Here is a 24,288-nt window from a genome sequence, read left to right on the forward strand (position 1 = left end):
GGGGCCTAGATACCAAGGCGAGTGTGCTGAGTGCCGGGCATGAGGGACGGGGACTATGGGGTGAGGGACCCCCGCAGCTGAGGGGTCGAGGAGGTACAGTCTGGAAAGTGCACTGAGTCTGGCAAAGGATACCCTAGATGACCTCGGTTCAAGGCAGTGCGGGGGGGGGGGGGGTGCAGAGGGGCAACGACACCTGGGGTGGGTGAGAAGGGAGGGGAGAGGGGGGCTACTTCACCAAGGAGTTACCTATGAGGTAGGAGAAGGAGAGGGAAAGCAGTTTAAGGGTCTTTTACTATCTTTCAGATAAGCCAGACTTGAACACAGCCAAGGTGTGAGAGGAATGTGCGAAGACAGAGGAGAGGCTGCACAGGGAGGAAAATGAAGGGCCCGTGAAAGGCCCCGGAGGGTGGGCGGGAGAGACAGCAGGGCTCTGCGATGAGGCAGGGCCGTGAGCACAGAGAGAGGGTAAGAACAGAAGCTGCCGAAGGAGGAAGGGTCAGGCCTGGTCAGGGCTTGTTGAGTGCAAGGGTCAGAGGTGTGGCAGGGGAATGAGGGCTGAGGCCCCAAGGTCCCGGGCGGTGAGGACCCAGAGCCTCAGTCTCCCCTCAACAGCCCTCAGCCCATCTCTCCATGGGTTAGCCATGAGGATGCAAAGCCTGCAGTGGAAGCAGAGGGGGCAGGGCTCAAGCGGATGCCATGATGCCAATCACCCGCAGTGAGGAGGAGGCTGGCAGGCCACGCTGTTTCTCCCAAATTATTTTTTAATACATTCATGTGGGTTATACAAAGAGCTGGTCCCGAGGCCAGGGCTGTGGCCTGGCTCCTGGGAGGTGAGAGCAGCATTGCGTAGTGTTTTCGAAGATCAGGCACGAAGGGGCCCACGCCCCGCCCTCCAGGCCTGAGGAAGAGTGTTTATGTGCAGTGACCATCTGTGGTTGTGATCCCAACCAGGGCTGGATCCACCCGGCTGTCCCACATACCACCAGGGCCCCAGGCTGGGGCCAAGATACCAGCTTCTAGCCCCGGCTCTGCCACTGACTCCCTGAGTCCTTGGCCCTCTCTGGGCCTCAGTTTTCTTGTCTATAAAATGGGGCCGAGAGAGGGGTGTTTTCATTGTCTCACTCAAGCACCATCGTGAGCCAGACCACGGGCCAAGCTGGTGAAGACAGTAACACAGGGTCTTGGGCTGACCCCAGGGCTCCCTGGAAAGCCCATGATTCCATGGGTGTGAAGAATAGGGAGTTACACCTAGATGAGTATTTCTACTCATTTGTCTAAGAGGAAAAAGTCCCTGCCTGATGAGGACCCGAAAGAGTTTGGAGCCAGCATTATCTTGTGATATGACAGCTGAGAGAGAAGAGAATCACTCAGGTCCAAGCCCTAAACCCCCCTCACACCCCCAGGGAGGTCTGAATCCACTTTTTCTCACAGGCTTTGCCACCGACTTGTGAAGCTCTCAGCAAATTCCATTCTCTTCCCCAGCCTCAGTTTCCCTATCTGTGCAACGGGGAGGTTGGACTCAATAGTCTCAAACTCAGGACTTCGCTCAGTGGAGGAAGAGGGAACACAAGAGCAAAACAGAAAATGGTGAATACACACCAGTCTGCAAAGGAGGGAGTAAGGGAAACTGAGGCAGAGGAGGAGGGGAGGGCCTGTGTCTACCTGCCTAGGAGAGAGGCGGGAGAGGAGTGGGTGGGTATATGTGGCACAGGATGCCCCCAGGGCCTGTTCCCTCGATGTGGGTCCATTTCCTGTCCACCTAACGGCCTACAGCCCCCACAGTGGCAAAGGTCAGGCCCTGGAGACAGGAGGATTTGAGTCTGAATCTCAGCTATGTCGTTTTTTAGCTGGAGGACCCTGAAGGGAGAGTTTTGGAGTTTTGGTGAAATGGGATAAAAGACCAACCTCAGAGGGTTGTCGTAAAGAGGCAGACGTGTCACAGCTGCCGAGCCTGGTGCAAAACAGAACCAGATACCTAAGCTTCTAACTCCTGGCTCACCAGCCGGCGTAGGGCTGGGACTGAACAGCATGCCTGCATGTGCCTGCAGAGGAGCTGGGGGGCTGGAGCGGTGTTTGGGCTAGTGTGGGCACCACGAGGGTGCCAGGTAGGGAAAGAGCCTGTTTGGAGTGGGAAATGGGATGGTCTACCACCCGGCCGGAACCCAGGGCAACCGCCTCTTAAGCAGGACCGCTGCAGCCCGCCTAGTAGCCCGATCCATGTGGCTCCAGTTCTCTTCCGGTCACAAGCTCTTCATGTTCCAGAGAGGCTGAAAGTCATTATCAGAAGATGTGACAAACAGTCTGCTTGGAACCGGCTCAGACAAGTCTTCTGGGTCTCGCCCCTCCTTTGCTCTGGCCCTGCTGAGGCAGGGCTCGCCACTGAGCCCCAGGACTCAGCCAGCTGGGGCTGGAGAGCTTTGGGGCCCTGGATCTCCACACTCCGTGTGGTCACTGCCTGGCTTGGTGACCACCTCCCCACCAGGGCCGGGAGATGCCTGAGGGCAGGGATGTGTCTCAGTCACCGGGCGTCCCCAGTCCCCAGAGCAGGATGTGGTGCAAAACAGATGCCGGGCGAAGATTCGTTGACTGGATAGGTCGACCTTATTTTCTGTCGCTCCTGAAACTGCTTGACTTCCGGCTTCCACAGCTGGACCACATGTGTGGCCTGGGAAGTGGGTCACCTGCCAGTACAGCGGGATACAGGGAAAGGAGCCCTGGGCTGGGATTTAGAGAGCAGAGTTCTCAGACCCTGTGTGACCTTGGGTCAGTCCTCGCCCTTGTCCGTGCCTCTGGCTCCCCAGCTGACCCGGCGGGGCTCCCGGCCGGGCCGTTCTACAGTCTCTGGCCTCTCTAGGCTTTGTACTGCTGGTTGAACTTCTGCCGGCGGACACAGCAACAGGTGGCCAGTGTGGTGAGGAGGACGGCAGAGACCAGTGCGAAGGTCAGGATGATGATGAGGTTGACATTCTTGAGCCCCCCCTTCTCACAGTCCTCAGGACGCACGTGGCTCAGGGATACCTCCTCCCGGGAGCCGAAGCGGCAGGTCAGGTCCTGGGTGGCATCCACGTCCACACGGCCCTGGTGCAGCTGGGCTGCCAGCCAGCCGTTGCCGCAGCAGCTCAGTGGATTCCCCTGCAGGTAGAGGCGCCGGAGGCTGGGCTCGAGGCCGCCCATGGCACTGCCTGGCAAGAGGCTGAAGCTGTTGTTCCTCAGGTCCAGTACCTCCAGTGACACAGCCTGCGTCCAGGCAGGCAGGCGGCTCAGGCGGTTCTCGGCAAGATTGAGTCGCTTCAGGCAGCTGAAGCAGGGCAGGTCTACTTGCAGGATGGCCAGCCCATTGCCCTGCAGGGCCAGGACCTCCAAGGAGGCCTCCAGGCCCGCCAAGGCCCCCGTGGCCACATCCAGCCCTGGGTTCGCAGAGAGGTCCAGCTCAGTAAGCGGCGTGTGGAGGAAGGCACCCGGCCGGAGCACCTCCATCTCATTGTCCGCCAGGTTCAGGATGCGGAGGGAAGAGATGTCAGAGAAGGCCACACAGCCCGAGGGGCCAGGCTCACCTGGCCCCCCGCAAGGCCTGATATGGTTCCCCTGCAGGTTAAGCTTCTGCAGGCTGGCCAGGCTGGCAAAAGTGTAGGGGGGCAGGTCCTGCAGGGCATTGTCCTGTAGGAGCAGTGTCCGCAGAGACCCCAGGGCCCTGGGGCCCAGCTCCAGCGTCTCCAGCGCGTTGTGGCTGACGTCCAGGTGCACGAGGCAAGGCAGGAAGCCCGCACGCCGCACCTCAAAGGCTCGCAAGCAGTTTCGGCTGAGATTTAGGAAGCGAAGGGAGGTCAGGGGCTCAAGAAAGCCCTCAGGGACCAGCTCAATCTCATTGTAGCTCAAATCCAGATTCAAGAGCTGGGAGAGGGGGTGGGTGCTGGAGTTCCGGCTGGGGTTCGAGAAGGGCAAGGCTGACCAACCCTCGGAAGGTGCATGGATGCCCTCACCGCCCTGGGGTGGCTCTGCGGGGAGCCGGATGAGGTTGTTGGACACGTTCAGGTAGATGAGTCTCGGGAGCGCGGCCAGGTCAGGGAAGTGGAGCAGTCTGTTCTCCCGCAGGTCAAGCCAGGCGAGCTGATACTCAGCCTGGGGCTCTGGGGCCGTCTGGAAGGCCTCAATACTGTTGCAGCTCAGGTCAAGCACCCTCAGCTGTTGGAGGCTGAAGTCAGAGATGCAGGTGAGAGAATTCCTGGAGAGATTGAGGTGGGCCAGGTGCGGCAGGGCCTCGAAAGCGCCGTCCTCAATGTCCATGAGCACGTTGCTGTGGAGGTCCAGCCGCTCAAGCGCGGGTGTGCCCCAGAAGGTATGGCGGGCCAGGCGGGTCAGGCTGTTCTCTGCCAGCGAGAGGGTGCGCAGGGCAGGTGCCTCCCCCAGCAGCCGCTCCACCAGGCCACTGTACAGACTGTTCCCAGACAGGTCCAGAGATGTCACATGCGGCAGGGGGCCCAGGCCAGGGGCGCTCAGCACGGTGCCCACTGCCAGGCGGTTGTGGGCCAGGTTGAGGTGCTCCAGGTGGGGCAGGGCCTGGAAGACACCTGTCTGGAGGAAGCTGATCTCATTGGTGCTCAGGTCCAGGTGCCGAAGCTCTGTGTAGAAGCCCAGGGGCGAGGCCAGGATTCTCTGCAGCTGGTTTCCAGATAGGTCGAGGGCCTCGATGTCCAGCGGGAGCATTGAGGGGACCTGGAACAGGCCAAGACCCTGGCACAAGACCTCCTTGTCTACCTAGGGTGGGTCGGGGAGGGCAGGGAGAGCAGTGGGCATTAGTGGGTGCAGTGAGGGGTGGAACCAGACACAGCATCTGGAAAGGATGACTCAACCCCCTCTCCTACCCACCCCCACCCCAGCCAGACCTAGCGAGGGCTCCACATTCCCCCCCCCCCAGCCTAATCCTCCCATGTCTGGATGATCTCCATCTTGCCCCCTGCTCCCATTTCTGGCACTCAGCCCTGGGCTGGGCATCAGGGAGGGACTTAAGGAATTTTGATGGATACACACAGAAATAACAGACAGATATGAGGACAAATGAACTAACAAAACACCCTACATTGATTATTATCCCATTTTACAGGAAACGGAACCATATTTCACCTAGTGTGATCCCAAGCCAGTGGACAACAGGGCCAAGCTGATAGCCGGGACTCCTGGTTCATATCCTGGGTTCCTTCTTTGGTCCCAGAGAGTTAAATTTACCCAGCTGCTATTAGACTAGAAACCATGTGGGGAGAAATGTTTCCAAAATGCAATTTGTACTCCTCTCACTAGTTCTCATTTTGGCCTCCTACCCTCAGACCTCATTCCAGGGGGCAGAGCTCCGGGTCCTAGTGCCTGCCTTCCTTGCTGCCTATCCCCAGAGGAGACCTCCTTTCTGCTGCTGCTACCTGCCCCACCTCCATCCGTGGCCTTGCTTCCCAAGGCCCGATCCAGACTGGCCTCTGGAGATGGGAGCAGGGGTAGGAAGCAGGGGGAAAGATGGCCGGGGTCCCAACCCACATTCTTTGGTGACAAGAATATGATTTTGCTGTGTGAGCCTTACCAAATCACATCATCGCTCTGGTTTCTTATCTAGAAACTTAACAGCCTTCCTCAGCACCAACTCAGCATTTTACATTTTATTTAGCACATTCAGGCCCCTCGTCTCACTGGAGCCTCGCAGCAGCAAGCACGTCAGATATGATCACCCTTATTTACAGAAACCCAAGCTCAGAGAGGGTAGAGAGGCTCCAGGATCGCTCAGCCGATGAGGAGCAGAGCTGGGATTGGAGCCCGGGTCTCCTCACGATCAAAGGCCCAACTTTCGTCCTTCTAGTGCATGGGCCTTCTGGAGCCTGAATGCTTTCTGTGCAGATACAGTCTCCCCTTCTCATCCCTTCAAGGACCCCAGGAAGGCAGCCTTTCCCAGGAAACGGTCTGACTTCCACAACCACCAGTTCAGGCCTATTCCTGCCCCGGGGTTCTCTGTATCCATTGACCCCTTCTGACCCCTCCACCAGTCAAATGCCTGGCAACTGCTAAACAAACAAACAAACTCTGTGCCACCCTCTGCTTAATCCCCTCCAGGGCAAAGTCCAGGACCCTCAGTGGGGTTCAAAACTGTTTGTAGCCCTTGCCAACTTGTCCCCTCTCCCCCAGCCCACTCCTGCCCAGCCCACATGCAGTGACAACATCTGAGCAGTGCCCTTCATACCCTCCCACACCTACCTCTGGGCCTTCTCCTTGCTGTTCCCTGCATTGGTTAGGCCCACCCCCACCCAGATGTGCAGAGTGAGCCCAACATACTGAGCTGGGCAGGTTGGGTCTCCTCTGGGCTCTCCCCAGGCCAGAGAGGCCCCGGTGCTCCCTCTCTCAGAGTTTGGCCCCAGATTGTGACTGTCTGTGTGGGACCTGCTGCGCAGAGAGCTCAGAGCTAACAGGGACTGGTGTGATTGATAGGGATGCCTTGGACCTGGCCCACAAAAGGTGCTCAATCAGTTTTTTTTAATGAATGAGTCACGGACATCTCTGGCTTAGTAAAGGTCTGAGGGATTGAATCAATCACCTTTCTGAAAGGAAAGAAAAAAGAGAGTCGATGTATTCAAACTGGACTCAAAGCCCATTAGAGTAAAAAGACTCTGGCCCACCCACTTCTCAGATGGGGAGACGGAACCTGAAGATGGCAGTGACCTATGCAAGGTCACAGTGAGTTAGTGGCTGAGCCCACACAGCAGAAACAGCAGCCTGGGTGTCCCCTGCCTGGCCCAGCTCTCAGCTTCCTCCCCAGAACCCCAAGGTGAGTGTGTGGTGGTGTGTGTGGGGGGGTCCTCATCAGGCATCTGTGTGACTCTTCCCCGTTCCAGGCAGCCCAGTGACCACTCCTACCACCTCCAGCGAAGCAGCTTCCTGGAGGCCTCAGAGACCCACAGATACACCGCGGTTGGGCGCCCCCACGAACCAGAAACCCAGCCCTGTCACCTTGCCAGCGCTTCCCGTCTCTTGCCCCTTCCTCCCTCACACCCTCTCTGCCAGCTCGGGCCACTAGGCACGGCCTCACCTCCATCCTCAGCTCCCTGGACCATCCTGACTTAAGGAAGAAACAGCAAAAGGAACACAATGACCGCGGCTGTCACGGAGCGCCAGCTCTGTGGCAGGCCCCATGGCGGACTGCGCAGACCCCTTGCCTCATTTATTTACCCTGCTGTACTCCCTAAGGAAACTGAGGCTCAGGGCAGGGGGGTGAGCTTCCCCCAGCTCTGACGGTCAGAGGCTCCAGGGTACCAGTGTGAGTTCCTTTTCCTGTCGGTGCCAGCTGAGTTCTGATCACTGGGCCCTCAGCTGGCCCAGCACCCACATTGACTACTCCAGCACAGTAAATGGTACCATTTGCCGAGCATCTGCTGTATGGGGGGCACTGTACTGGGACCCATGTTATCCCACACCCCATCTCGCCTCTGGATACTCAAAGGCTCCCAAGACACCAGCCCCTGAGAGCTGAGCCAGGACACAAAGCTGGCCAAGCCCAGGGCCTAAGACTTGCTTTCCACCTTGGTGCCCACGAAGGCTGGCAGGGCGGCTCTGGGCTGCCAGTCCAGGAGGGAGCGTGAAGGCCAGGGTGGCTCTCAGAACTCTGTTTCTAAGGGTGTCCGCTACGCCTTCGGCTCTGAGCCTCCAGCATGGCTGACATGGCCAAGTTCAGAGCTGTCCCTGACAATCTGCTACCCGCTGTCTCTGGGATGCCAGCATGCCACTGCCCTGCTTTTTTTTTTTTTTAGGAGGGAAGAGGACTTTCCACCCAACTCCATTTTGCCACTTGCGCATAGAAGGGAAATGAGGCAGAAAGAGGCACCCGGCAGGGGACAGCACCAGCTCGGGAGACATGGGTTCAAGTCCTAGCTCTGTTGCTTCCTGTCTGTATGACCCTGGTGGGTCACATCTCTTCTCTCAGCCTCGGTGTCCTCAGCTGAAAAGAGTTCTTTGTAGGATAAAATGAGAGAAAGCCCTCAGCATGGTGCAGGCACCTCGCGAGCCCTTAGTATGTGGCAACTTCTTTTCACTATTTTGAAAGTCATCGTCACTCCTATATTGATCTTCCATGGTAGTTCAGAAAGTGCTTTCTGAATGCACTTTTACCCAGAATGCAAAGCTCACTCAGCTTCCCTCTGCCTGTTGGGTGGTCCAGCCCCTTCACTAGGACCCCGCCAACCCAGGGAAGGGCTGCCGGCCCTTCCAGCCCCCGAGGCAGCTGCCCCACCTGTATCATGAGCTTCCGGCCCCAGGTCCAGGTGGGGCTGCTGGAGGGCCTGTGCCTTCTCCAGCCTGACTCTGGCCTTCACCTGGGTGACTTATAAGTGGACCTAGGTGGTCCCTTTTCCCTGTATCCTGCGGGGTCCCAGTGACTTCAGGGCTAGTCTGCCTGGCTCAGGGCAAGAAAAAAGACCCAGAGTGAACCAAACCTTATCTCTGCCCTCAAGAAATTCTTGGTCTGGCAGGGGAACCAGGCTTGGACCCACTCACCCACTACCCCACGTGCTCAGTAGGAGGGTCCAGAAAGAGGAAGCAAACAGAACCAGAGCAGCCTGGGAGTGGTCAGGGGAGACTTTCTGGAGGAGGTAGCATTTGGCCTTGGCTGTACTGAGTGAGAGGCATCCCATCAGGGAGGGAAGCAGCAGACAGGCCCAAGTCAAGGACCCCAGTTAGGAAAGGAGATTTTCTGCATGAGGGACCCAGCTGGCCCACCCCCAATTCCCCACACATACACATACTCTGCATCACCCAGATGGGTCCACTGCCCTGCAGAGGCAGCTTGGGGAATAGAGTCCAATATCAGCCCCCTGGTCCTAGTTGAATGACCTTAGACAAGTAACCTAGCCTCTCTAAACAGCTGTTTCCAATTCTATACAATGGGAATAATGGTACTTACCCAATAGGATTAATAGTGCAGAAGGTATTTAAACATTCTAGTAGGTACTTATTAAATGTAAGATTTAAATGCATTAAATGCATTCCCTGGGGCACCTGGCTGGCTTGGTTGGCTAAGCATCCGACTTTGGCTCAGGTCACGATCTCCCTGAGATCTCCCTGAGTTCAAGCCCTGCCTGGGGCTCTGTGCTGACAGCTCAGAGCCTGGAGCCTGCTTCGGATTCTGTGTCTCCTTCTCTCTCTGCCCCTCCCCCACTTGTTCTCTCCCTCTCTCTCTCTCTGAAATAATAAATGAATAAACTTTGTAAAAAAATTAAAAAAACAAATGCATTCCCTTTCCTCTTCTAACTCCTCAGACTTCTGGCTTGTGGGGCTGGGACGGCAGGACACCCTAGGGGCCCTACCCTGCCTAGGTGGGGCTTTCTTACCATCTTACAGGGCACCTTGTCTCGGTGTTGGGAGGTGGCCAGGCCCAGGGTCAGCACGGTCAGGAGCAGCAGGATCTGGTGGCTCATGGCTCTGTGTAGGGTGGGAAGGAAAGGGGAACACTGTAAGATCACTGGCTCCTTTCCACTGCCCCCATCCTGTCTGTGCCTGCCTTCAGGGAACCCCAGATCACAGTGGAGGTGGGTGAGAACTGGGTCCAAAGGCTACCACAAAGGATCCCTAGTGCCAGGCCATTGCCCCAGGCAGCAAGAGTTTTTAAGGAGTGGGTGACTTGGTCAGATTTGGGTTTCAAAAGACCCTACTTGCCAGAAGACTGCCTGGAGGAGGTGAGCAGGAGACAGAGGGACTCTAAGGGCTGCCCTGGGCCAAGCTCAGGGCTGGGGTGAGGTGAGGTGGGGAGCTAGGCCTCTGACTGCATTTCCACCCAGGTCATAAGCAGGTCCCCCATCCTGGTTCCTTAGACCCCAAACGGAATTCCTCAATTCCCCCCACCCCCGGACTTTTATTTTGCCCTTTTTCTTTTGATTTTCTGATTCTGGAGTCGCTGCCATTGTTTGAAGGCTGGGCCTGGAGCCCTGACAGGAAACCCCGCCAGGAGGCCTCTGCCCTGCCCCCAGCACTGTCGCTGTGGACTTCCCCAGGAGCGGGCTCCAGACCCTTTACTTTCACTGAAGCTACTGCCTACTGCCAGTGCAGGGGGACTCTTAGGCCTGCTGGTGTCCTCTCCGTGTAGAGCTGAGGTGGCATTGAGGGGGGCCACAGAGGCCCTGAGCAGGGTTGCATCCCATTGCCGCTAGCAGCTCACTTGCTGAGGAGCTGGGCCAAGTGCTAGAAGTAGACAGATCAAGCCACTGATTTCATTCATTCATTCATTCATTCATTCATTCATTCACACCTAAACTGAATGCCTCCTCAAGTCTGGCTCTGTGCTGGGAACTGAGGCCACATATAAATGCACAGAAGTGATCATAATGCAGAGTGTTAACAAGGAAGGGCACTTTGTAAAGCCCTCCAAGAGCACTGGACTCAGTCACCTGTAACTGACTCTTTCTCTTTCCCCTCCACTTGCCTGTTGTGTGACCTTGCACAAGTCACTTCACCTCTGTGAGCCTCAGTTTCCTCTTTTTTTTTTTAAATGTTTGTGTTGTTTTTTTTTTTTGAGAGAGAGAGAGAGAATGCATGCACGTGCACAAACGGGGGAGGGGCAGAGAGAAAGGGGGCAGGAGATCCAAAGCAGGCTCTGTGCTGACAAGAGTAAGCCCAACAGAGACCTCGGACTCATGAACCGTGAGATCATGACCTGAGCCGAAGTCGGACACTCAACCGACTGAGCCACCCAGACGCCCCTCAGTTTCCTCTTTTGAGGTTAATGCCAACTTTGCCAAGTTTTGTTAACGATCAAATGAGATGCATTCTATGAAAGTGCCCTTACAGAGCCCTTTATCATAAACCAGGCACTCTTCTCGATACTTTACGTGTATTAACTCACTTAATCCTCACAGCAGTTCACACACTTGGTTCTATGATTACCATTCCCATTTTGCAGGTGGGGAAACTGAGGCTCGGAGAGGTTAAGTAACATGCCCAAGGTCACACAACTAACCAGTGGCTGGCACAGGCAATCTGTGCCCTAAACGTCTACACTAGAAGGTCACCCACGGGTGCTTAATAAACGAGCACTGAATCGCCACTCCGAAGGGTGCTTTAGAAGAGGAGGCATCTATGGGACCTTTGAGGGCTGGGTCTTTGTTGGAATCCACCAGTGTCCTTGTGATAAAGTTTAGATTAAGATGGCTGGTTCTGAGGCCACTTCTTGCCCAAACATTCAGGGGCATCTTTTAAACGCCATTGCCTAGGTTCCCCTCAGGGCCATGCCCTCCCCACCCCCCCCCCCCCCCACAGCTGCTCTCCTCTCACCTGCTTTCACAGGAAATTTGGTTCTGCTGTCTAAAAAGCAGAACATCACCCCCCCCCCCTTTGAAAGCTAGTATAGTCAGAATTGAGTGGAAACCTCTCAGGGGGGCCTTCAAGGCCCTTGGGGAGTGTGCCTGCACGGTTAGTTCTTCCCTCCAGCTTCATCTAGCACTGTCCCCTTTCCCACTCTGGGTTCTGGAAGCCTCCTATTGCCTTCAGTTCTCTGAGTGCCTTTTCACTGCCCCAAATCTTCACTTCCTCCCCTCTCTTGTGCTGAATGTCTCCTTATCCTTTGGATCTCAGCTTCAATACCACTTCCTCCAGGAAGCCTTCTCTGATTCCCCAAGTCTGGGCAATGTATAGCCCCTCCTCCAGGTTCCCACAGACCCTGAGCTTCCAGTGAGCACAGCACTGAGCACTCCGTGGCTTGTGCCTCCAACCCCTTTCCCACGGTCAGTGCCCCAGGGCACAGAGGACTCACTCTCCCCTGGGCTCCATTTCACACCAGCAGGCAGGCCAGGGAGGCACTGAGAATTGACACAGGGTGACGCTGGCGAGAGCAGCGTTCTCCTAGGCTCTCCCTTCATCTCCCTGCCGTACCTTCCCCCCCATCAGCGGGTGCTGCCTGTTCTGCCTGAAAAACAGACCCTGGGGCGGTCTGCTGCTTCCCTCCTCCATCACTGCCCCACAATGAGGCACCATCACAACCCTGGGCCTTGAAGCAACACCATACTTCCACCCTGACCCCTTTCAGGCTGCCCTCCACGCACAGCCAGAGTGAGGTCTCCAAATCATATATGAGATCATGAATCTCACAGCTTGAGAACCTCCAATAACATCCAGGCTTTACACAAGCTCTTCTCTGCCCGCATCTCCCATTTGCCCTGCCCTTACCAAATTCCACCATTCCTCAAACATAGCAAGTGCATTCCTGCCTCAGGGCCTTTGCCCTTGCTGCTCCCTCCACCTGGAATCCTAGTCCCCAGATTCTCACACATTTTATTGTTTCCTTGCATTGATCATTTTCTGCTCCTTTATTTCTGATTCTGTGAGAACAGGGGTCTCTTAAGTGGTGCTCACCAAAGATCTATTGAACGAATGGCAAAGTGAGGGGTAAAGGCTCTACTGCAGGGGCCTCCGAGGTCAGGACAAGGTCAGGACCTCTGGGTCCTGAACCTGAAGGCATTGTTGCCCAAAGGGGCCCTCACCACCCCTCCTCTGCCTGCCAAATTTTACCCTACCCCTGAGGCGGGCATCTGTGCATCCTTCCGCAGTGCCCAGGACTCGATGTGTGGCATTGGAGGGCTATTCACCCTCGAGGGAGCACTGCAGTCACTCAGACCCAGGCTTACTTCCAGACTCTACTGCCTACCGACCCTGCTCCCTGGGCAAGTCCCTTAACCTTTCAGTGCCTAAGTGTCCCATCAGTCCAGCAAGCAGCCTGGTTCCTGTTCTGCCACTGGCTTCCCCCAAGCACAGTGATGATCAAGCTGAGAATGGCTGTCAAAATATCTTGGACACATCTTTCCCAGCTGGGGCAAAGACCCACAAGGCTGAATGGCCCAGGTGAGGCATGTTGAGGAGCGAGGCCTCTGGCCTGCAGACCAGTAGCCTAGGCAAGAGAAGGCAGGAGACATTTTAGAACTCTAACTGGGAGGAGAAATGCCAGAGGATAACCGTGCGCGTGTGTGTGTGTGTGTGTGTGTGTGTGTGTGTGTGTGTGTGATAGAGACAGACAGACAGAGAAAGAGAGAGAGAGAGAAATAGTGGGGGCAATGTCTGCTATTATAATAAGCCCATCTCTACTATTTCAGGACGTTAGACACTCTTCTGAGCATTTGACGTATATTATCTCTTTGAAATCACAACCCAATAAGGTGGTTACCATAATTTCCACTTTACAGATGAGAAAACTGAGGCTCAGAAAGGTGAAGCGACTTAGCCCACAGTTACTCAGCTTATTAGCATTTTGGGGGTTAGCCCAGGTCTCCATGACCCAAATGCTGTGTTTTCTCCAGGTGCTGAGCTGCCTGCTCGTCCTCCCTTTGCCCATGAGGAAAACGAGGCTCAAAGAGGTGACTTACCCAAAGTCACACAGTAAACAGCAGAGACTGATTCAGAATCTGGTCTGTCTGCCTTCAGAGCAAATGTTTCCACTACACCAGGCCAAGTGCTCCCTCCCTAACCCCTTCCGACGACCCCCACCCCCACCCCTACCACACACAAACAAACAGGCTCACAGGACTGGGCTCTGGGGTGCTCCTCTCCCTCCTCTCAGCCCCAGTCTCCAGCAGAGTGGGGTCCTGGGAGAGCTGCTGTGGACGTTCATAGCAAGCAGTGAATCACTAAGGGCAAGCCCCATTCTGGAGACATGTGCATCCCACGGGGGAATTAGACCTTAACCCAAAGGAATGTAGCTGTGATGGTGGAATTTCAGGCAGCCTGGGGTGGGGGTGGGGGTCCCTCACATCTTACCACTCATGAAGAAGGCCGGCTTCAGAGCCCCCTGGGAGAGGTGCCCCCCCCACCCCCCGCCCCTACCAATCCCCACCCAGAGATGGGCAAGGAAGCTCTTTGGTGCGGTGGGATGGGAAGCCCCGGGGCGGCCTGAGTCAGAGGGTGGTGGGAGACTTGGATTCAAATCCCGATCTGCCCTAGCCTAGCTGTGAGTTCCCGGGCAAGTAAGTGCCGGCCTTTCCGCCCCTGTTTTCCCATCTGTCAAATAGGAACGCCGGGCTCTCCCTTCGCGGGAAAGATCAGCTGAGACAGGAGCCGTGGGGCCGAGGGAGGGTCAAGCTTGGCTCCACGCGCGAAGTGGGCGGCGGCCGGAGAGGACTACTGGGGGGCGCGGGAGGCGTCCCGACGGACTCGCCGCACCCCGCGCTCGCCAGGGGCGCGGGACAGCGGGCTCCCCGAGGGGCCGGCAGCCTCGCCCGCGGGGCGGCTCCTACCTGGCTCAGCGCGGCCGCCGCTCCTCTCCCGCGCAGCCCCGGCACATTTTGCGCAAATCTGCCCCCCACGGCCCCACCCCGCGCCAGACCCCGGGGTCACGGCCGGCGGAGGCCCACGGCTGCTCCACTGCCCCACGGGAACCCGACCCGCGAGGGGGCGGCTCGGGCTCCAATTTAAATACCTCTCCTGCCGACCCGCCCCACCACGCCCCCCCTCGGCCAAGCTGCGGGGTCCTAGCGCCCGGCCGGCGCGCCCCCGCGTGACTCGGTTTCTCCGGAACGCGCAAGAGGGTGAAGCATCTTTCCGCTGGAACCCGGGCTGGGAAGGGGCGGGGTGGCAGGGGGCGGGGTGAAAGGGCCGGGGGTGGGAAGGAGGGTCGCTAAGGAAGCTCTGGGCGGGCGAGGCCGCCCCGGACCGCCGCACGTGCAGCTCGTGGCCCCGCGGGGTCCGGAGGGGCGGGAGGGGGCCCTCTAGGAGCCGCAGGTCCGCAGAGGAAATCCGGCCTGGCCCCGATTTCCCCGCTGCCGGCGCCGCCGCACTTAGGGGGGACAAACAGGAGAGGTGACGGCGGGGCTGAACGCGGAAGGAAATGACCCTTCACTGGCCCTGGGGCGGCCGCAGAGGGGGTTCCCCACACCGCGGCCATCCCCTCTGACGAGTCCAGGCAGGTCACTTCCCCTCTCTGATTGTGCTCTTGTATCCAGACTCGCCTTCCTCCATCATCTCCCGGACCCTTAAGCCGTCCTGTGAAATGGTACCATCCGAGCCTCCAGTTTTCAGATGGAGAAAGCGAGGCTAGGGATGGGACAGCGAATATATAAATAGAAACCAGTTGTCTGGGACTAGTAAGGTCCCCATTTATGTTTGGGGAAACTGAGTCTCGTAAAGGTTAAATGGCACATCCAAAGTCACATTGCCTAACAGAGCAGGGATTGGAACGCAATCTGTCCATAAAGCTAAGTCCAGGTGCCTCTGGGTCCCCTTTTCCAGGCACCATCTTGCTCAGGTTGGTTTAAAGTGCTGTGAGCACAAGGAGCATGGTGGAATCGTTGTCTTTTACATTACAGGTTGAGGCACACCTTCCCCAAAGCCAACCCCTCTCCTAGATGCCTCGGCCCTACCTAATCATGGGTACTCTGTCCTGCAGGGTGTGGACCCAAAGATGGGGGAGAAGGGTCATGGCTGTCTCCTGGGCCTCAGTCCCAAGGATAGAATGTTTCTCTTCCCAGCCCTGAAAGTGACATGGGCTGCTCCATTTTACAGATGGTAAGTGACCACCCAAAGCCTTGTGTTAAATCAGGGCAAAGCTGGGCTTAGAAACTGGGTTCCCTGAATCCCTAGATGGCTGACATCTTTACTTCTTCCCATCTGGCTTACTGTGGGGACAGGTGTGGGCAGATGGGGATGGTCCAGAGAGAGGACAAACTGTGATAGCAGGTGGCCCAGGGCCTAACCTAATCTGGGAGGAGATCAGGGAAATCTTCCCTAAGGAGGGGCCTGAGCTGGAATGAAGGCATGGGTAGGAAAGGGTGCAGGAACAGGGAAGGGTGTCGAAGCCTCCCCCTTCCCTGTCAGCCGCTGGAGGCCTCCGAGCTATGCTCTTGGAGGTCCCAGCTGGTCATCCCAACCCTCTCTCTTGATTCTAATGCTCTTCTGGTCAAACAGAACCTCAGTTTTCCTGTCCGTAGAGTGAGGCAGATAGTAGCCACTTCTTGGGGTTAGTGCCAGAACGAAGCTTAGCGAACCCCTCCTGGGGCCTGGCCCCAGTGGGTGTTAGGGTAACTCCTTGCTGGCTTTATTGGTGATACCTTTGCTGTACCCTGAGGGCTTCCTTTTCCAGATCCTTGTCCAAGGGGCCAAATGTCCAGAAACTGCTTCGCAGCATCCTTGCAGCATGGGCAGAGCATGGCCAGGCAGGATTCAGGCATTTCCCGGGTTCCCCCACGTGACCTGCTCCTGCCACACCCAGGCCCAGGCCGGCTGAGCGCCAGCTCGTCTTTCCCTGGGCTGCTGCCAAGCAGAAACCACTGGGCTGGCACAGAGCTTTGGCCAGGGTTGGGTTAGGGTGGGGCCGGAGCTATGACGGGCTGGGGACAGCGGCCTGCCTCCCACACACCCCCAAAGGCTGTGGTTGTGGTTAGTTAGTTCATGGGGTTCCACCTCACCCAGTGCCCGGATGGGGCTCCCCGAGAGTCGGAGACAGATGGGCAACCAAGTGTGACCACCTACTGCAGGTGCCTCTTGGGACCAGGGGCTAAAGCCAAGAACCCTACGTGCTCAGTGCCCCTCCCTTCATCTCTTCACTTCTGCAGCAGTCATGGTGCTGTGTGACTTTCGGCAGGTTGCTTGATCTTTCTGACCGCGGTCTGTGGATCTGCAAGTGAGACTGATAATATCACCTGACCTCCTGGCTTGCTGTAAAGAGTCAAATGCAACAATGTATGTAAAGTACCTGGTCAGAGGCCTGCGGCCCATGGTACTTTCTCAATAAATACAACCTCCCTTCCCTGGCGGGCCCCAGAAAGCTGATGAATAAAAATGTCCAAGCTCCAGTCTCGCATCACCAGATGCGAGGCAGATGAGGACAGAGGATGAATGAGTCCAGAGGCCTCGAAGGCCAAGTCCAGGAGTCTGAGCTTGATCTGAAGGAGGGGGAGAGGTTGAAACTGAGCAGGGTCAGAGTTGCCTAGCAGCCATGTGGAGGGTAGCTGTCTTTAAAAGGCCACCAAGGCCGGCTCTCCATCCAGTGTTGGCTAGTTCCAGCTCGCACACCTCCGGGAATAGGGAGTTGTCCTGGTCAGTCCATCAGTGGGCAGCTCAGTCTTGACGGTGTTGGTATTTTTGTGAAAATGCCTCCACTGCCTCATGCGTTCTATCAGTGAAGATAGGAGACGCATGTTTTCCTGTGTCCTCAGGACCACCATTCTGAGATGAGAAAACCCTTTCAGGCACCAAGTCAGGCTGAAGTCTCCCTGGGAGGGCTCCACCTCAGGCCAAAATGATACTCAGGGTCTCAAGTAGGAGCGAGTGGCCCAGGTGACCTTGGGCAAGTCGCCGAACCTCTGGGCCTGGCTGTCCTCATCTAACTGTAAAACTGGAGTGGAAAGGACCATGGCACCTTGGGCCCTCAATTTGGTTTCCACTGTTCTTTGCTAACTATCCACTGTGGACCAGTCTTTCATCTCATGTGCCAAATCAGGATAAAGCCACAGAGAAGACTTTCATTTAGGTGTCTTTATTTTCAATTACTGACTAGGAAAACAGGTTCAGAGGCGTTAAGCAACTGGCCCAAGTCACACAGCTTTGGAGTCAGGAATTGAACCCAGGTCTCTGTCCTCCAGGCCAGGTCTCAGTGCAAAGATATGGTTTGCCCCTGCCCCTTGCCTTGCACCCCTGTGGGCCCCTGGGAGTCAGGAAGTCCCTTATCAGTCCCTACTGGGGCCCTGCCTTCTGGGGCAGAACCCTGGGTTCCCCAGCTCTTTTACGGCCCACCCTCTTTTGCTCCCTAGGGAAACTGGGCCCAGACCATACCAGCTAGGGCCACCTCTTGGAGGGACAGTAGGAGAGGAAAGCAAATGTTGCTGGGTATCAGCTGTAAGGAGTTTGTGAGTAAAAGCCAGTGTTGGGTGCTTGGGAAATAAACACATAAAGGACAAGTGGTATGTCCCTTGCTCTGATGTGTTAAATGGAAATAAGGAAGGCTTGCAAGGCCAGGCCCAGTGCCAGGCACTATATTCAAATTATCTCCTCCTCACGGCCATCTGATGAAGCGGGGAATATTGTTGCCCCCCTTTTGCAAAAGAGAGACCGAGGTTCAGGAGGATGACGGGACGGGGCACAGCAACCATTTCCATCTGAGCCCTCAGACTCCAAGGCCCTCATGCATGGCCAGAGACTCACCTGGCTAATTCTCTGCTCTCTGTAGGGACACAAGCACTGGGAGTGACCAAGGCAGGGGAGGGTGAGGCCCTGTGTACCCCTCGGCCGCCACCCAGAGTCTGGTCCTCAAGAACTGGCTGTGGGGAGTTTGGAGGCTCCGGGAGGCCCCAAGGGAGAGGGGGATGGTAGATGAGAAAATTCGAGACGGGGCCAGGCAGGCAGGCAGGCAGGATCAGAAGCGGCTCCACAGCTTGACTGTGCTGTGCCACGGACCATGAAACCACAGCTCTCTGCAGTACCCGGGCTGCTGGGAACTGAGGGTTTGTCCCTTCCAGCCACACAACTTTTTCCCCCATTTTAACCATTTGAAGGTTCAACCCAATGTAACTGTCCCTGAGGATCCCGGGTTATCAGTACGGGCTTTAGACAAGCCCAGGGGAGGGGGGTGGGGGGTAGGGGAGACAGCAAGCACGGGAGTAAAGTAGAGTCCAGGCTGCCTTGGGGACAGCCCGTCGCAGAGAGCTGGACAACCTGGGCCAAGTCTTTTCCCCCTGGCAGTCTCAGTTTCTCATCTGTGTGCTGGGGACTCATTCCGCCAGCTTCAAGGCGGCGTTGAGATGACACTGTGAAAAGCTGAGTGGAGCAGGGGTTGGATCGGTATGATTACTGATATTGTCTTCCTCATGTGAAAGGCTGTGACTCTGTGGTTGACCTGAACAGGAAGGGACCTGTTTGTTGGCAGGTGGAGCGCGTAGTGATAGGAGACAGCGACTGGGAGGGGCTGACAGTGACTGGGAGGGTCCCGGCACTGTAGGCTCAGTGGACCCAGGGCGGAGGGCCAGACTCCTCAGGCAAGGCGCGGCGCCCGTGAGGGGAAGGGCCGTGGCCCAGGCAGGGCAACCCATGGTGGGTGTACCCTGCGTCCAGGGGCTCCCCAACTTGAGGTTCCCCGCGGTGCTGAGCTCCCGGCGGGCTCTTGGCTCCTGTCTTCCTCCTGGGTGAGGGTGGTGAGGGTGGGTGGGTCAAAGCCCCAAGGTCTGGCAGAGCTTCTGGAAACCGGCTCACGAGTACCCAGGTGATCCCCACAGACAAAGGCCACCCCCCTGAAGTTTCAGAGAATCCTGCTTGCCTCCCCTACTTCCGCTCTAAGAAAGACAGCAGATTCTAGGCCCCGAGAGCGTGCTGAGGGGGTGACTCCACTCCCCCCCCTACTTTTTTTGACCTGCCCCACGTGAGGTGCTCCTGGGTTCACACCACAGAGGCCTCGCCCAGCTCCTCTCAAACTGTGGAGACTATCAGAATCCCCGAGGGCTCGTTAAAACAGACTGCCAGGCCCTACCCCAGAGACTCTAGTTCGGGAGGTCCGAGGTGGGGCCCAGAAGCTGCATCTCATGCAAACCCCCAGTGGCGCCGGTGCTGCCCGGCCACAGGCCACCCTTGGAGAAGCGCCATGCCTGTGAGGGTGAGGGGCAGCCTTCATCCTCTGTGAGATGGAGGTGACCACAGCCTCTCCTCACGAGCCGCCCAAATGAGGGCGTGAAATGGGAAGCTCTGGTTAACAGGAGTATGAGTCTTTCTTACCATGAGTAAAATTCCGAGACCAGTGTGAGGCCTCTGTGTACTCAGAGGTGGGAAGGGGACGGGCTGGCCCAGGAGATTGCTTTCTTTCTTTTTTTTTTCTTTTTTCTTTAAAAAAAAAAAAAAATTTTTTAACATTTATTTATTTTTGAGACAGAGACAGAGCATGAACGGGGGAGGGTCAGAGAGAGAGGGAGACACAGAATCTGCAACAGGCTCCAGGCTCTGAGCGGTCAGCACAGAGCCCGACGTGGGGTTCGAACTCATGGACCGCGAGATCGTGACCTGAGCCGAAGTTGGCCGCTTAACCAACTTAACTGAGCCACCCAGGCGCCCCTCTTTTTTCTTTTTTTAATTTTAGGGTGGGGACGGGCAGAGGGCAAGAGAGAGAGAGAGAGAGAGAGAGAGAGAGAGAGAGCATGGGGTGGGGGAAGGGCAGAAGGAGAGAGAGAGAGAGAGAAAGAGAAAATCTTAAGCAGGTTCCACACTCAGCGCAGAACCTGATGCAGGGATCGATCCCATGACCCTGGGATCGTGACCTGAGCCAAAATTAAGAGTCAGACTCTCAACTGACTGAGCCCCCCAGGTGCCCCCCAGGCGGTTTCTAATGCAGCTTTCATGTTGTGACCCATTCACTGCTATAACACCCAATGAGGTAAATATTTTATTATTATTATTATTGCTATTATTATCTCCACTTTATACAGATGACATACGAGGAAACTCAGAGAGGTTTAAGTGATTAACTCAAGCTTGCACAGCCAGTACAAATCAGTCCAGGCAGCAGGGTTCCAGCGCCTATATTGTCCCTTGATGGAACGTTAATTAGCCAAAAGAGTAAACGATCTAAAAGTTTAAATTTACATGATGCCCCTTGTGCGTGGCATTGTATTTTCTCCCCTCTTGGGTGGGATGAGGAGTGGCCTGAGGAGGGCAAAGCTGAGGGAGAGAAGCAGCCTAGATTTCAGAGAGGGACCCACCCGGGTTCCCATCCTCACTGTGCTGCCCATTGCTGTGTGACTTTGGGCCCGTGGCCTCACCTCTCTGAACCCATTCTGTCTCTGTAAAGTAGAGCAGTGATGGAAGGCTAGGGCTGTTTGAAGAGCTCCTTTGTGTCAGTGCCTGCCTGCCTGCCTGCCTGCCTGTGGCATTCATCCATTCAGTGGTACTGCTTGTGATTTCTGGCTGGTTATTGTTTGCTTTTTTTTTTTTTTTTTTTGGAAAGCAGCTCTATCTTCCCATTTGGGGAAGGAATGGAGAGGTCTGTGAAGCTTCCCCTGGCTGTGCTTAGAGAACGTGGGGAGGGGACCTGTCTAAAAGGTAGCTGTGGCTGCCCCAGGGACAATGAGAGTGAACAGCCTTCCCATTCTGCAGAGGGACAGGTGGGGCCTCCAGGGAAGGGCTCGGGGGCAGAGGCCTGGGCACACCCAGCTCCTATTGTAACCATCTTTGGCACAGGCCACTGTGACCCCTTCTTGTCCTCTCGCGTTGTCTTCCTCATGACCAGAGGCCCTTCCTAGAACACTTTAAGTACTGGTCTTTGGGGGAAATCTGAGGCTTGAGGGGGACAGTATTAGCTCACGTCACAGAGTCAGGACATGTGATGTTGGGCTGTCTCACTTCCCCCCATGACATCCCTTCACACATTCACACACACACGCTCTCCCCCCGCAGACACAGTGCACCTGCAAAAGCACACCCCAGGCCCCTTTAACACACACACACACACACACACACACACACACACACACACACAAACACACACACACTCCCTTTATATATCCCCTCAAAGACCGTACAGGACACACAGGGCCACGACTCATGAACACAAGCATCAACCTTACACAAACGTGTCGCACAGGTACACACTGGCTACAAACATTGCAAACGTTCCACAGAGACGCCCTCGCAAGTTGCATAATCACAACTCACAGACACACACGTTCAACTCTCCTGTTAACACTACACACGCAGCATCCATCACAAGCATACACGTGAAGCATACGTGATGTGCACGTGATATATATCCCATGCAAGTGCCAGTCACAGACACAACACACACATTGTCCACAAACACACTTTGTATCCCCTATACACAGCAAAGACTTAAAATAGCCGGGCTCCCGCGCCCAGGGCACATACACAGACACATGGGCACATGCTTGTAGGCAATGGGCTGTGATCTCACATTGCTTGTAACTCCGATGTTCTCCAAAGCAGATCATACAGGAGTCGGGTGGCTGATTTGCCGGGGTGTCAAAGGGAAGAAGGGAAAGGACAGTTTGACAGATTCCTGTGGCCTCCCAGGGAGCCTGTGATTCATCCCGATGGGGTACTGTGAGCTTAGGACGCCAAGAGCTTCGAGGCTGGGCTGGGGCTGCAGGATGCAGAGGGCTGGATCCCATCTCCTAAGGAGTGGATGCTGGCCCTGACCCCAAAGCCAGCCCCTCTCTCTAGGTCTGGAAGCTGGGGAATGGGTATTCAGCCTTCCAGACTGCTGTTCTCTGGGTTCTTCTGGGCTGTGACTTCTGCCTGCTTGCCTTCCCTCTCTTCTGTGTGCTGGGGGCAGCAGACCTGGGTTTGAGGCCTGATCCAGACCCCTGAAACCAACCTCACCTCGGCCTGCATCAGGGCCCGCCTGGCCTCCTGGGGGCCGGGCTATGCTTCCTGCTGGCAGAGGCCATCTTTCAGGAGAACAACGCAGCCCCTCTCCCTGCAGGCTCTGCCATCAGCGTGAATGCTCTCCTATTTAACAAATTCCTTCCAGGCCAACCCATGTCCCCTCCAGCTACTGCCCTGTCCTCTTGTCTCCTAGCCGGACCTGCCAGGGCTGCTGCCTACCCTTGCTGTGTCCATTTCCCACCTCCGCCACATGCCTCCCTTCTCCCTCCACTTGTCTCCGGCCTCATCGTTCCAACCAGCTCATCCCCAGCTTCCACATCTAGAACTGCTACAGACGGAAACTCTTCCGTCCCCAGCTCCCTCGGTCGCTTGGTCACTTGGCTGCCCACTCCCTCCTTCCTGAATCGCCCTCTTCCCTTAGCACCTTGTGATGCCCTCTCCTGGTTCTCCTGCCACCTCTCCAGTATCTCCTCCTGGATCCTTCTCTGGCCCCTCCTCTTCTTCCTCCTTCTCCACCTGATCTTTAAATGTGGAAGCTCCCGGGTCTCCCTGGCTTGTTTCTCTCCTTGCCCTCCCTCCAGGAGACCTTCCTGCCCCAGGATCCCCCTTTCCTGTTCACCCATCCAGCCATTCATCTTCCACGTGGCGGCCAGATGGAGTCTCTCCAAAACACAGATTTGACCAGGTCACTCCCTGCTTAAAACCCTTTGATGGCCCTGGGGGGTCCAACCACAAGTCACATTTCCCATTTTCCTGTCTCTTTCACTGCTCACAGGGACCAGATTCCATATCATGCACCGACACACATCCTCCACCAGCTCCTTTCCTGCTCTCTCCCAACTGTGCTCAGTTATCTCTGCCATACTCCCGCTCTCCCTGCCCCCACTCTCTCCCACTCTTCCCCACCCCCATCTCTTCCCTCTGTCTCTGTCCCTCTCTCCATTTAGAGTTGCCAGACCACCACCCTCCCTTGGGCTGCCTGCCTTGAAGACATCCTTCCCAGTGTCTGGAAGGCTCTTCGAAGGCTTCTGGATGGCCACAGTTCAGGGGCATCCTTGCTATTTCATTCTCCCACTGCCCCACTTACACTGCAGACACAGACCTTGACCCTTGTCTATAGCACACTCTGATGTCTGCCCATTCAGCTCCTCCTTCCGCCGTCCGGACACATGGCTGTTGGCCTTGGCCTCACCCGGGGCCCAGCCTCACCTGCCTGTTCCTCTGGACCTCGCCCCAGAACTCACCCCATTTCCTTTGGCTGCTCCCACCCTGCAGCTGGGGACTGAGGCCGTCACCGTATCCATGTCAGCTCTTTCTGTGTAGTATGTAGCTCTGGGGGGACAAGGCAGGCAGGATGGCACACGTGGTGGGGGCTTTGGAGTCAAGGTCTAGGAGTCTCAGTAGCATCATCGAAAGATATGGGGAGAATAACATCTACCTTGCATGATCGTAGTGAGGGTTGAAGGGCAGGTATCCTACCCATATCAGTTCCTTCTTTTCAGTGGAATAAAGACCCTCCTATGGGCTGCCCACAGGTGAGCCGTATGTACATACTGCCCAGTGCCCGGGAAGGCCTGATTCAGCCCTTTTAAAGGCTCCTGGGCCTTTGATCAATCTTATAAATTGCTCTTTGGCAATTTATAAGGCAGCAGCCCTGGCAGGTCCAGCTAGGACACAAGAGGACGGGGCAGTAGCTGGAGGGGACATTGCTCTACCAATGAAGCAGGAAGCAGAGGCCGGGTGCTGGTTGGCTCGGGACGACAGTGGGTTCTGGAAGCAAGGCGGAAATGTCTGTCAGGGAGCAGACTGGCAGGAGAACCAAGAGGCTGGTGTGGGGGGTTCACGAAGCCCTGCTGTATGATGTGCGGTGATGTGCTTTCTTCTTGACTCCCAGGAATTCTCCAGCAAACTCCCCATTTCTTATGATGCACGGGGAAGTTGCACTGGTTTTAGGGCTATATCAAAGTGCTA

General features: G+C 56.2%; 1 protein-coding gene across 4 annotated transcripts in view; it reads right to left on the minus strand.

Moving 5' to 3' along the window:
* Window positions 1–741: 741 nt before the first annotated feature.
* The window catches only part of LRRC32 (leucine rich repeat containing 32), a 28,644-nt gene continuing 5,097 nt past the window's right edge, over window positions 742–24,288 (minus strand). The window contains exons 1-3 of one of the 4 annotated variants that reach the window (XM_060605562.3): window positions 14,238–14,563; window positions 9,354–9,444; window positions 742–4,755 (exon numbers count right to left, since the gene is read on the minus strand). In XM_060605562.3, coding sequence (XP_060461545.3) covers window positions 2,851–4,755; window positions 9,354–9,440 — 1,992 coding nt within the window. In that variant the 5' untranslated portion in view covers window positions 9,441–9,444; window positions 14,238–14,563 and the 3' untranslated portion in view covers window positions 742–2,850. Of the gene's footprint in view, window positions 4,756–9,353; window positions 9,445–13,526; window positions 13,766–14,237; window positions 14,565–24,288 lie in introns of those variants that run through there. The other 3 variants (XM_060605561.3, XM_060605563.3, XM_060605564.3) reach the window with 3 other exon arrangements.

This window comes from Panthera onca, chromosome D1 (assembly GCF_046562875.1).
Source record: "Panthera onca isolate mPanOnc1 chromosome D1, mPanOnc1 haplotype 2, whole genome shotgun sequence".
NCBI lineage: Eukaryota > Metazoa > Chordata > Mammalia > Carnivora > Felidae > Panthera > Panthera onca.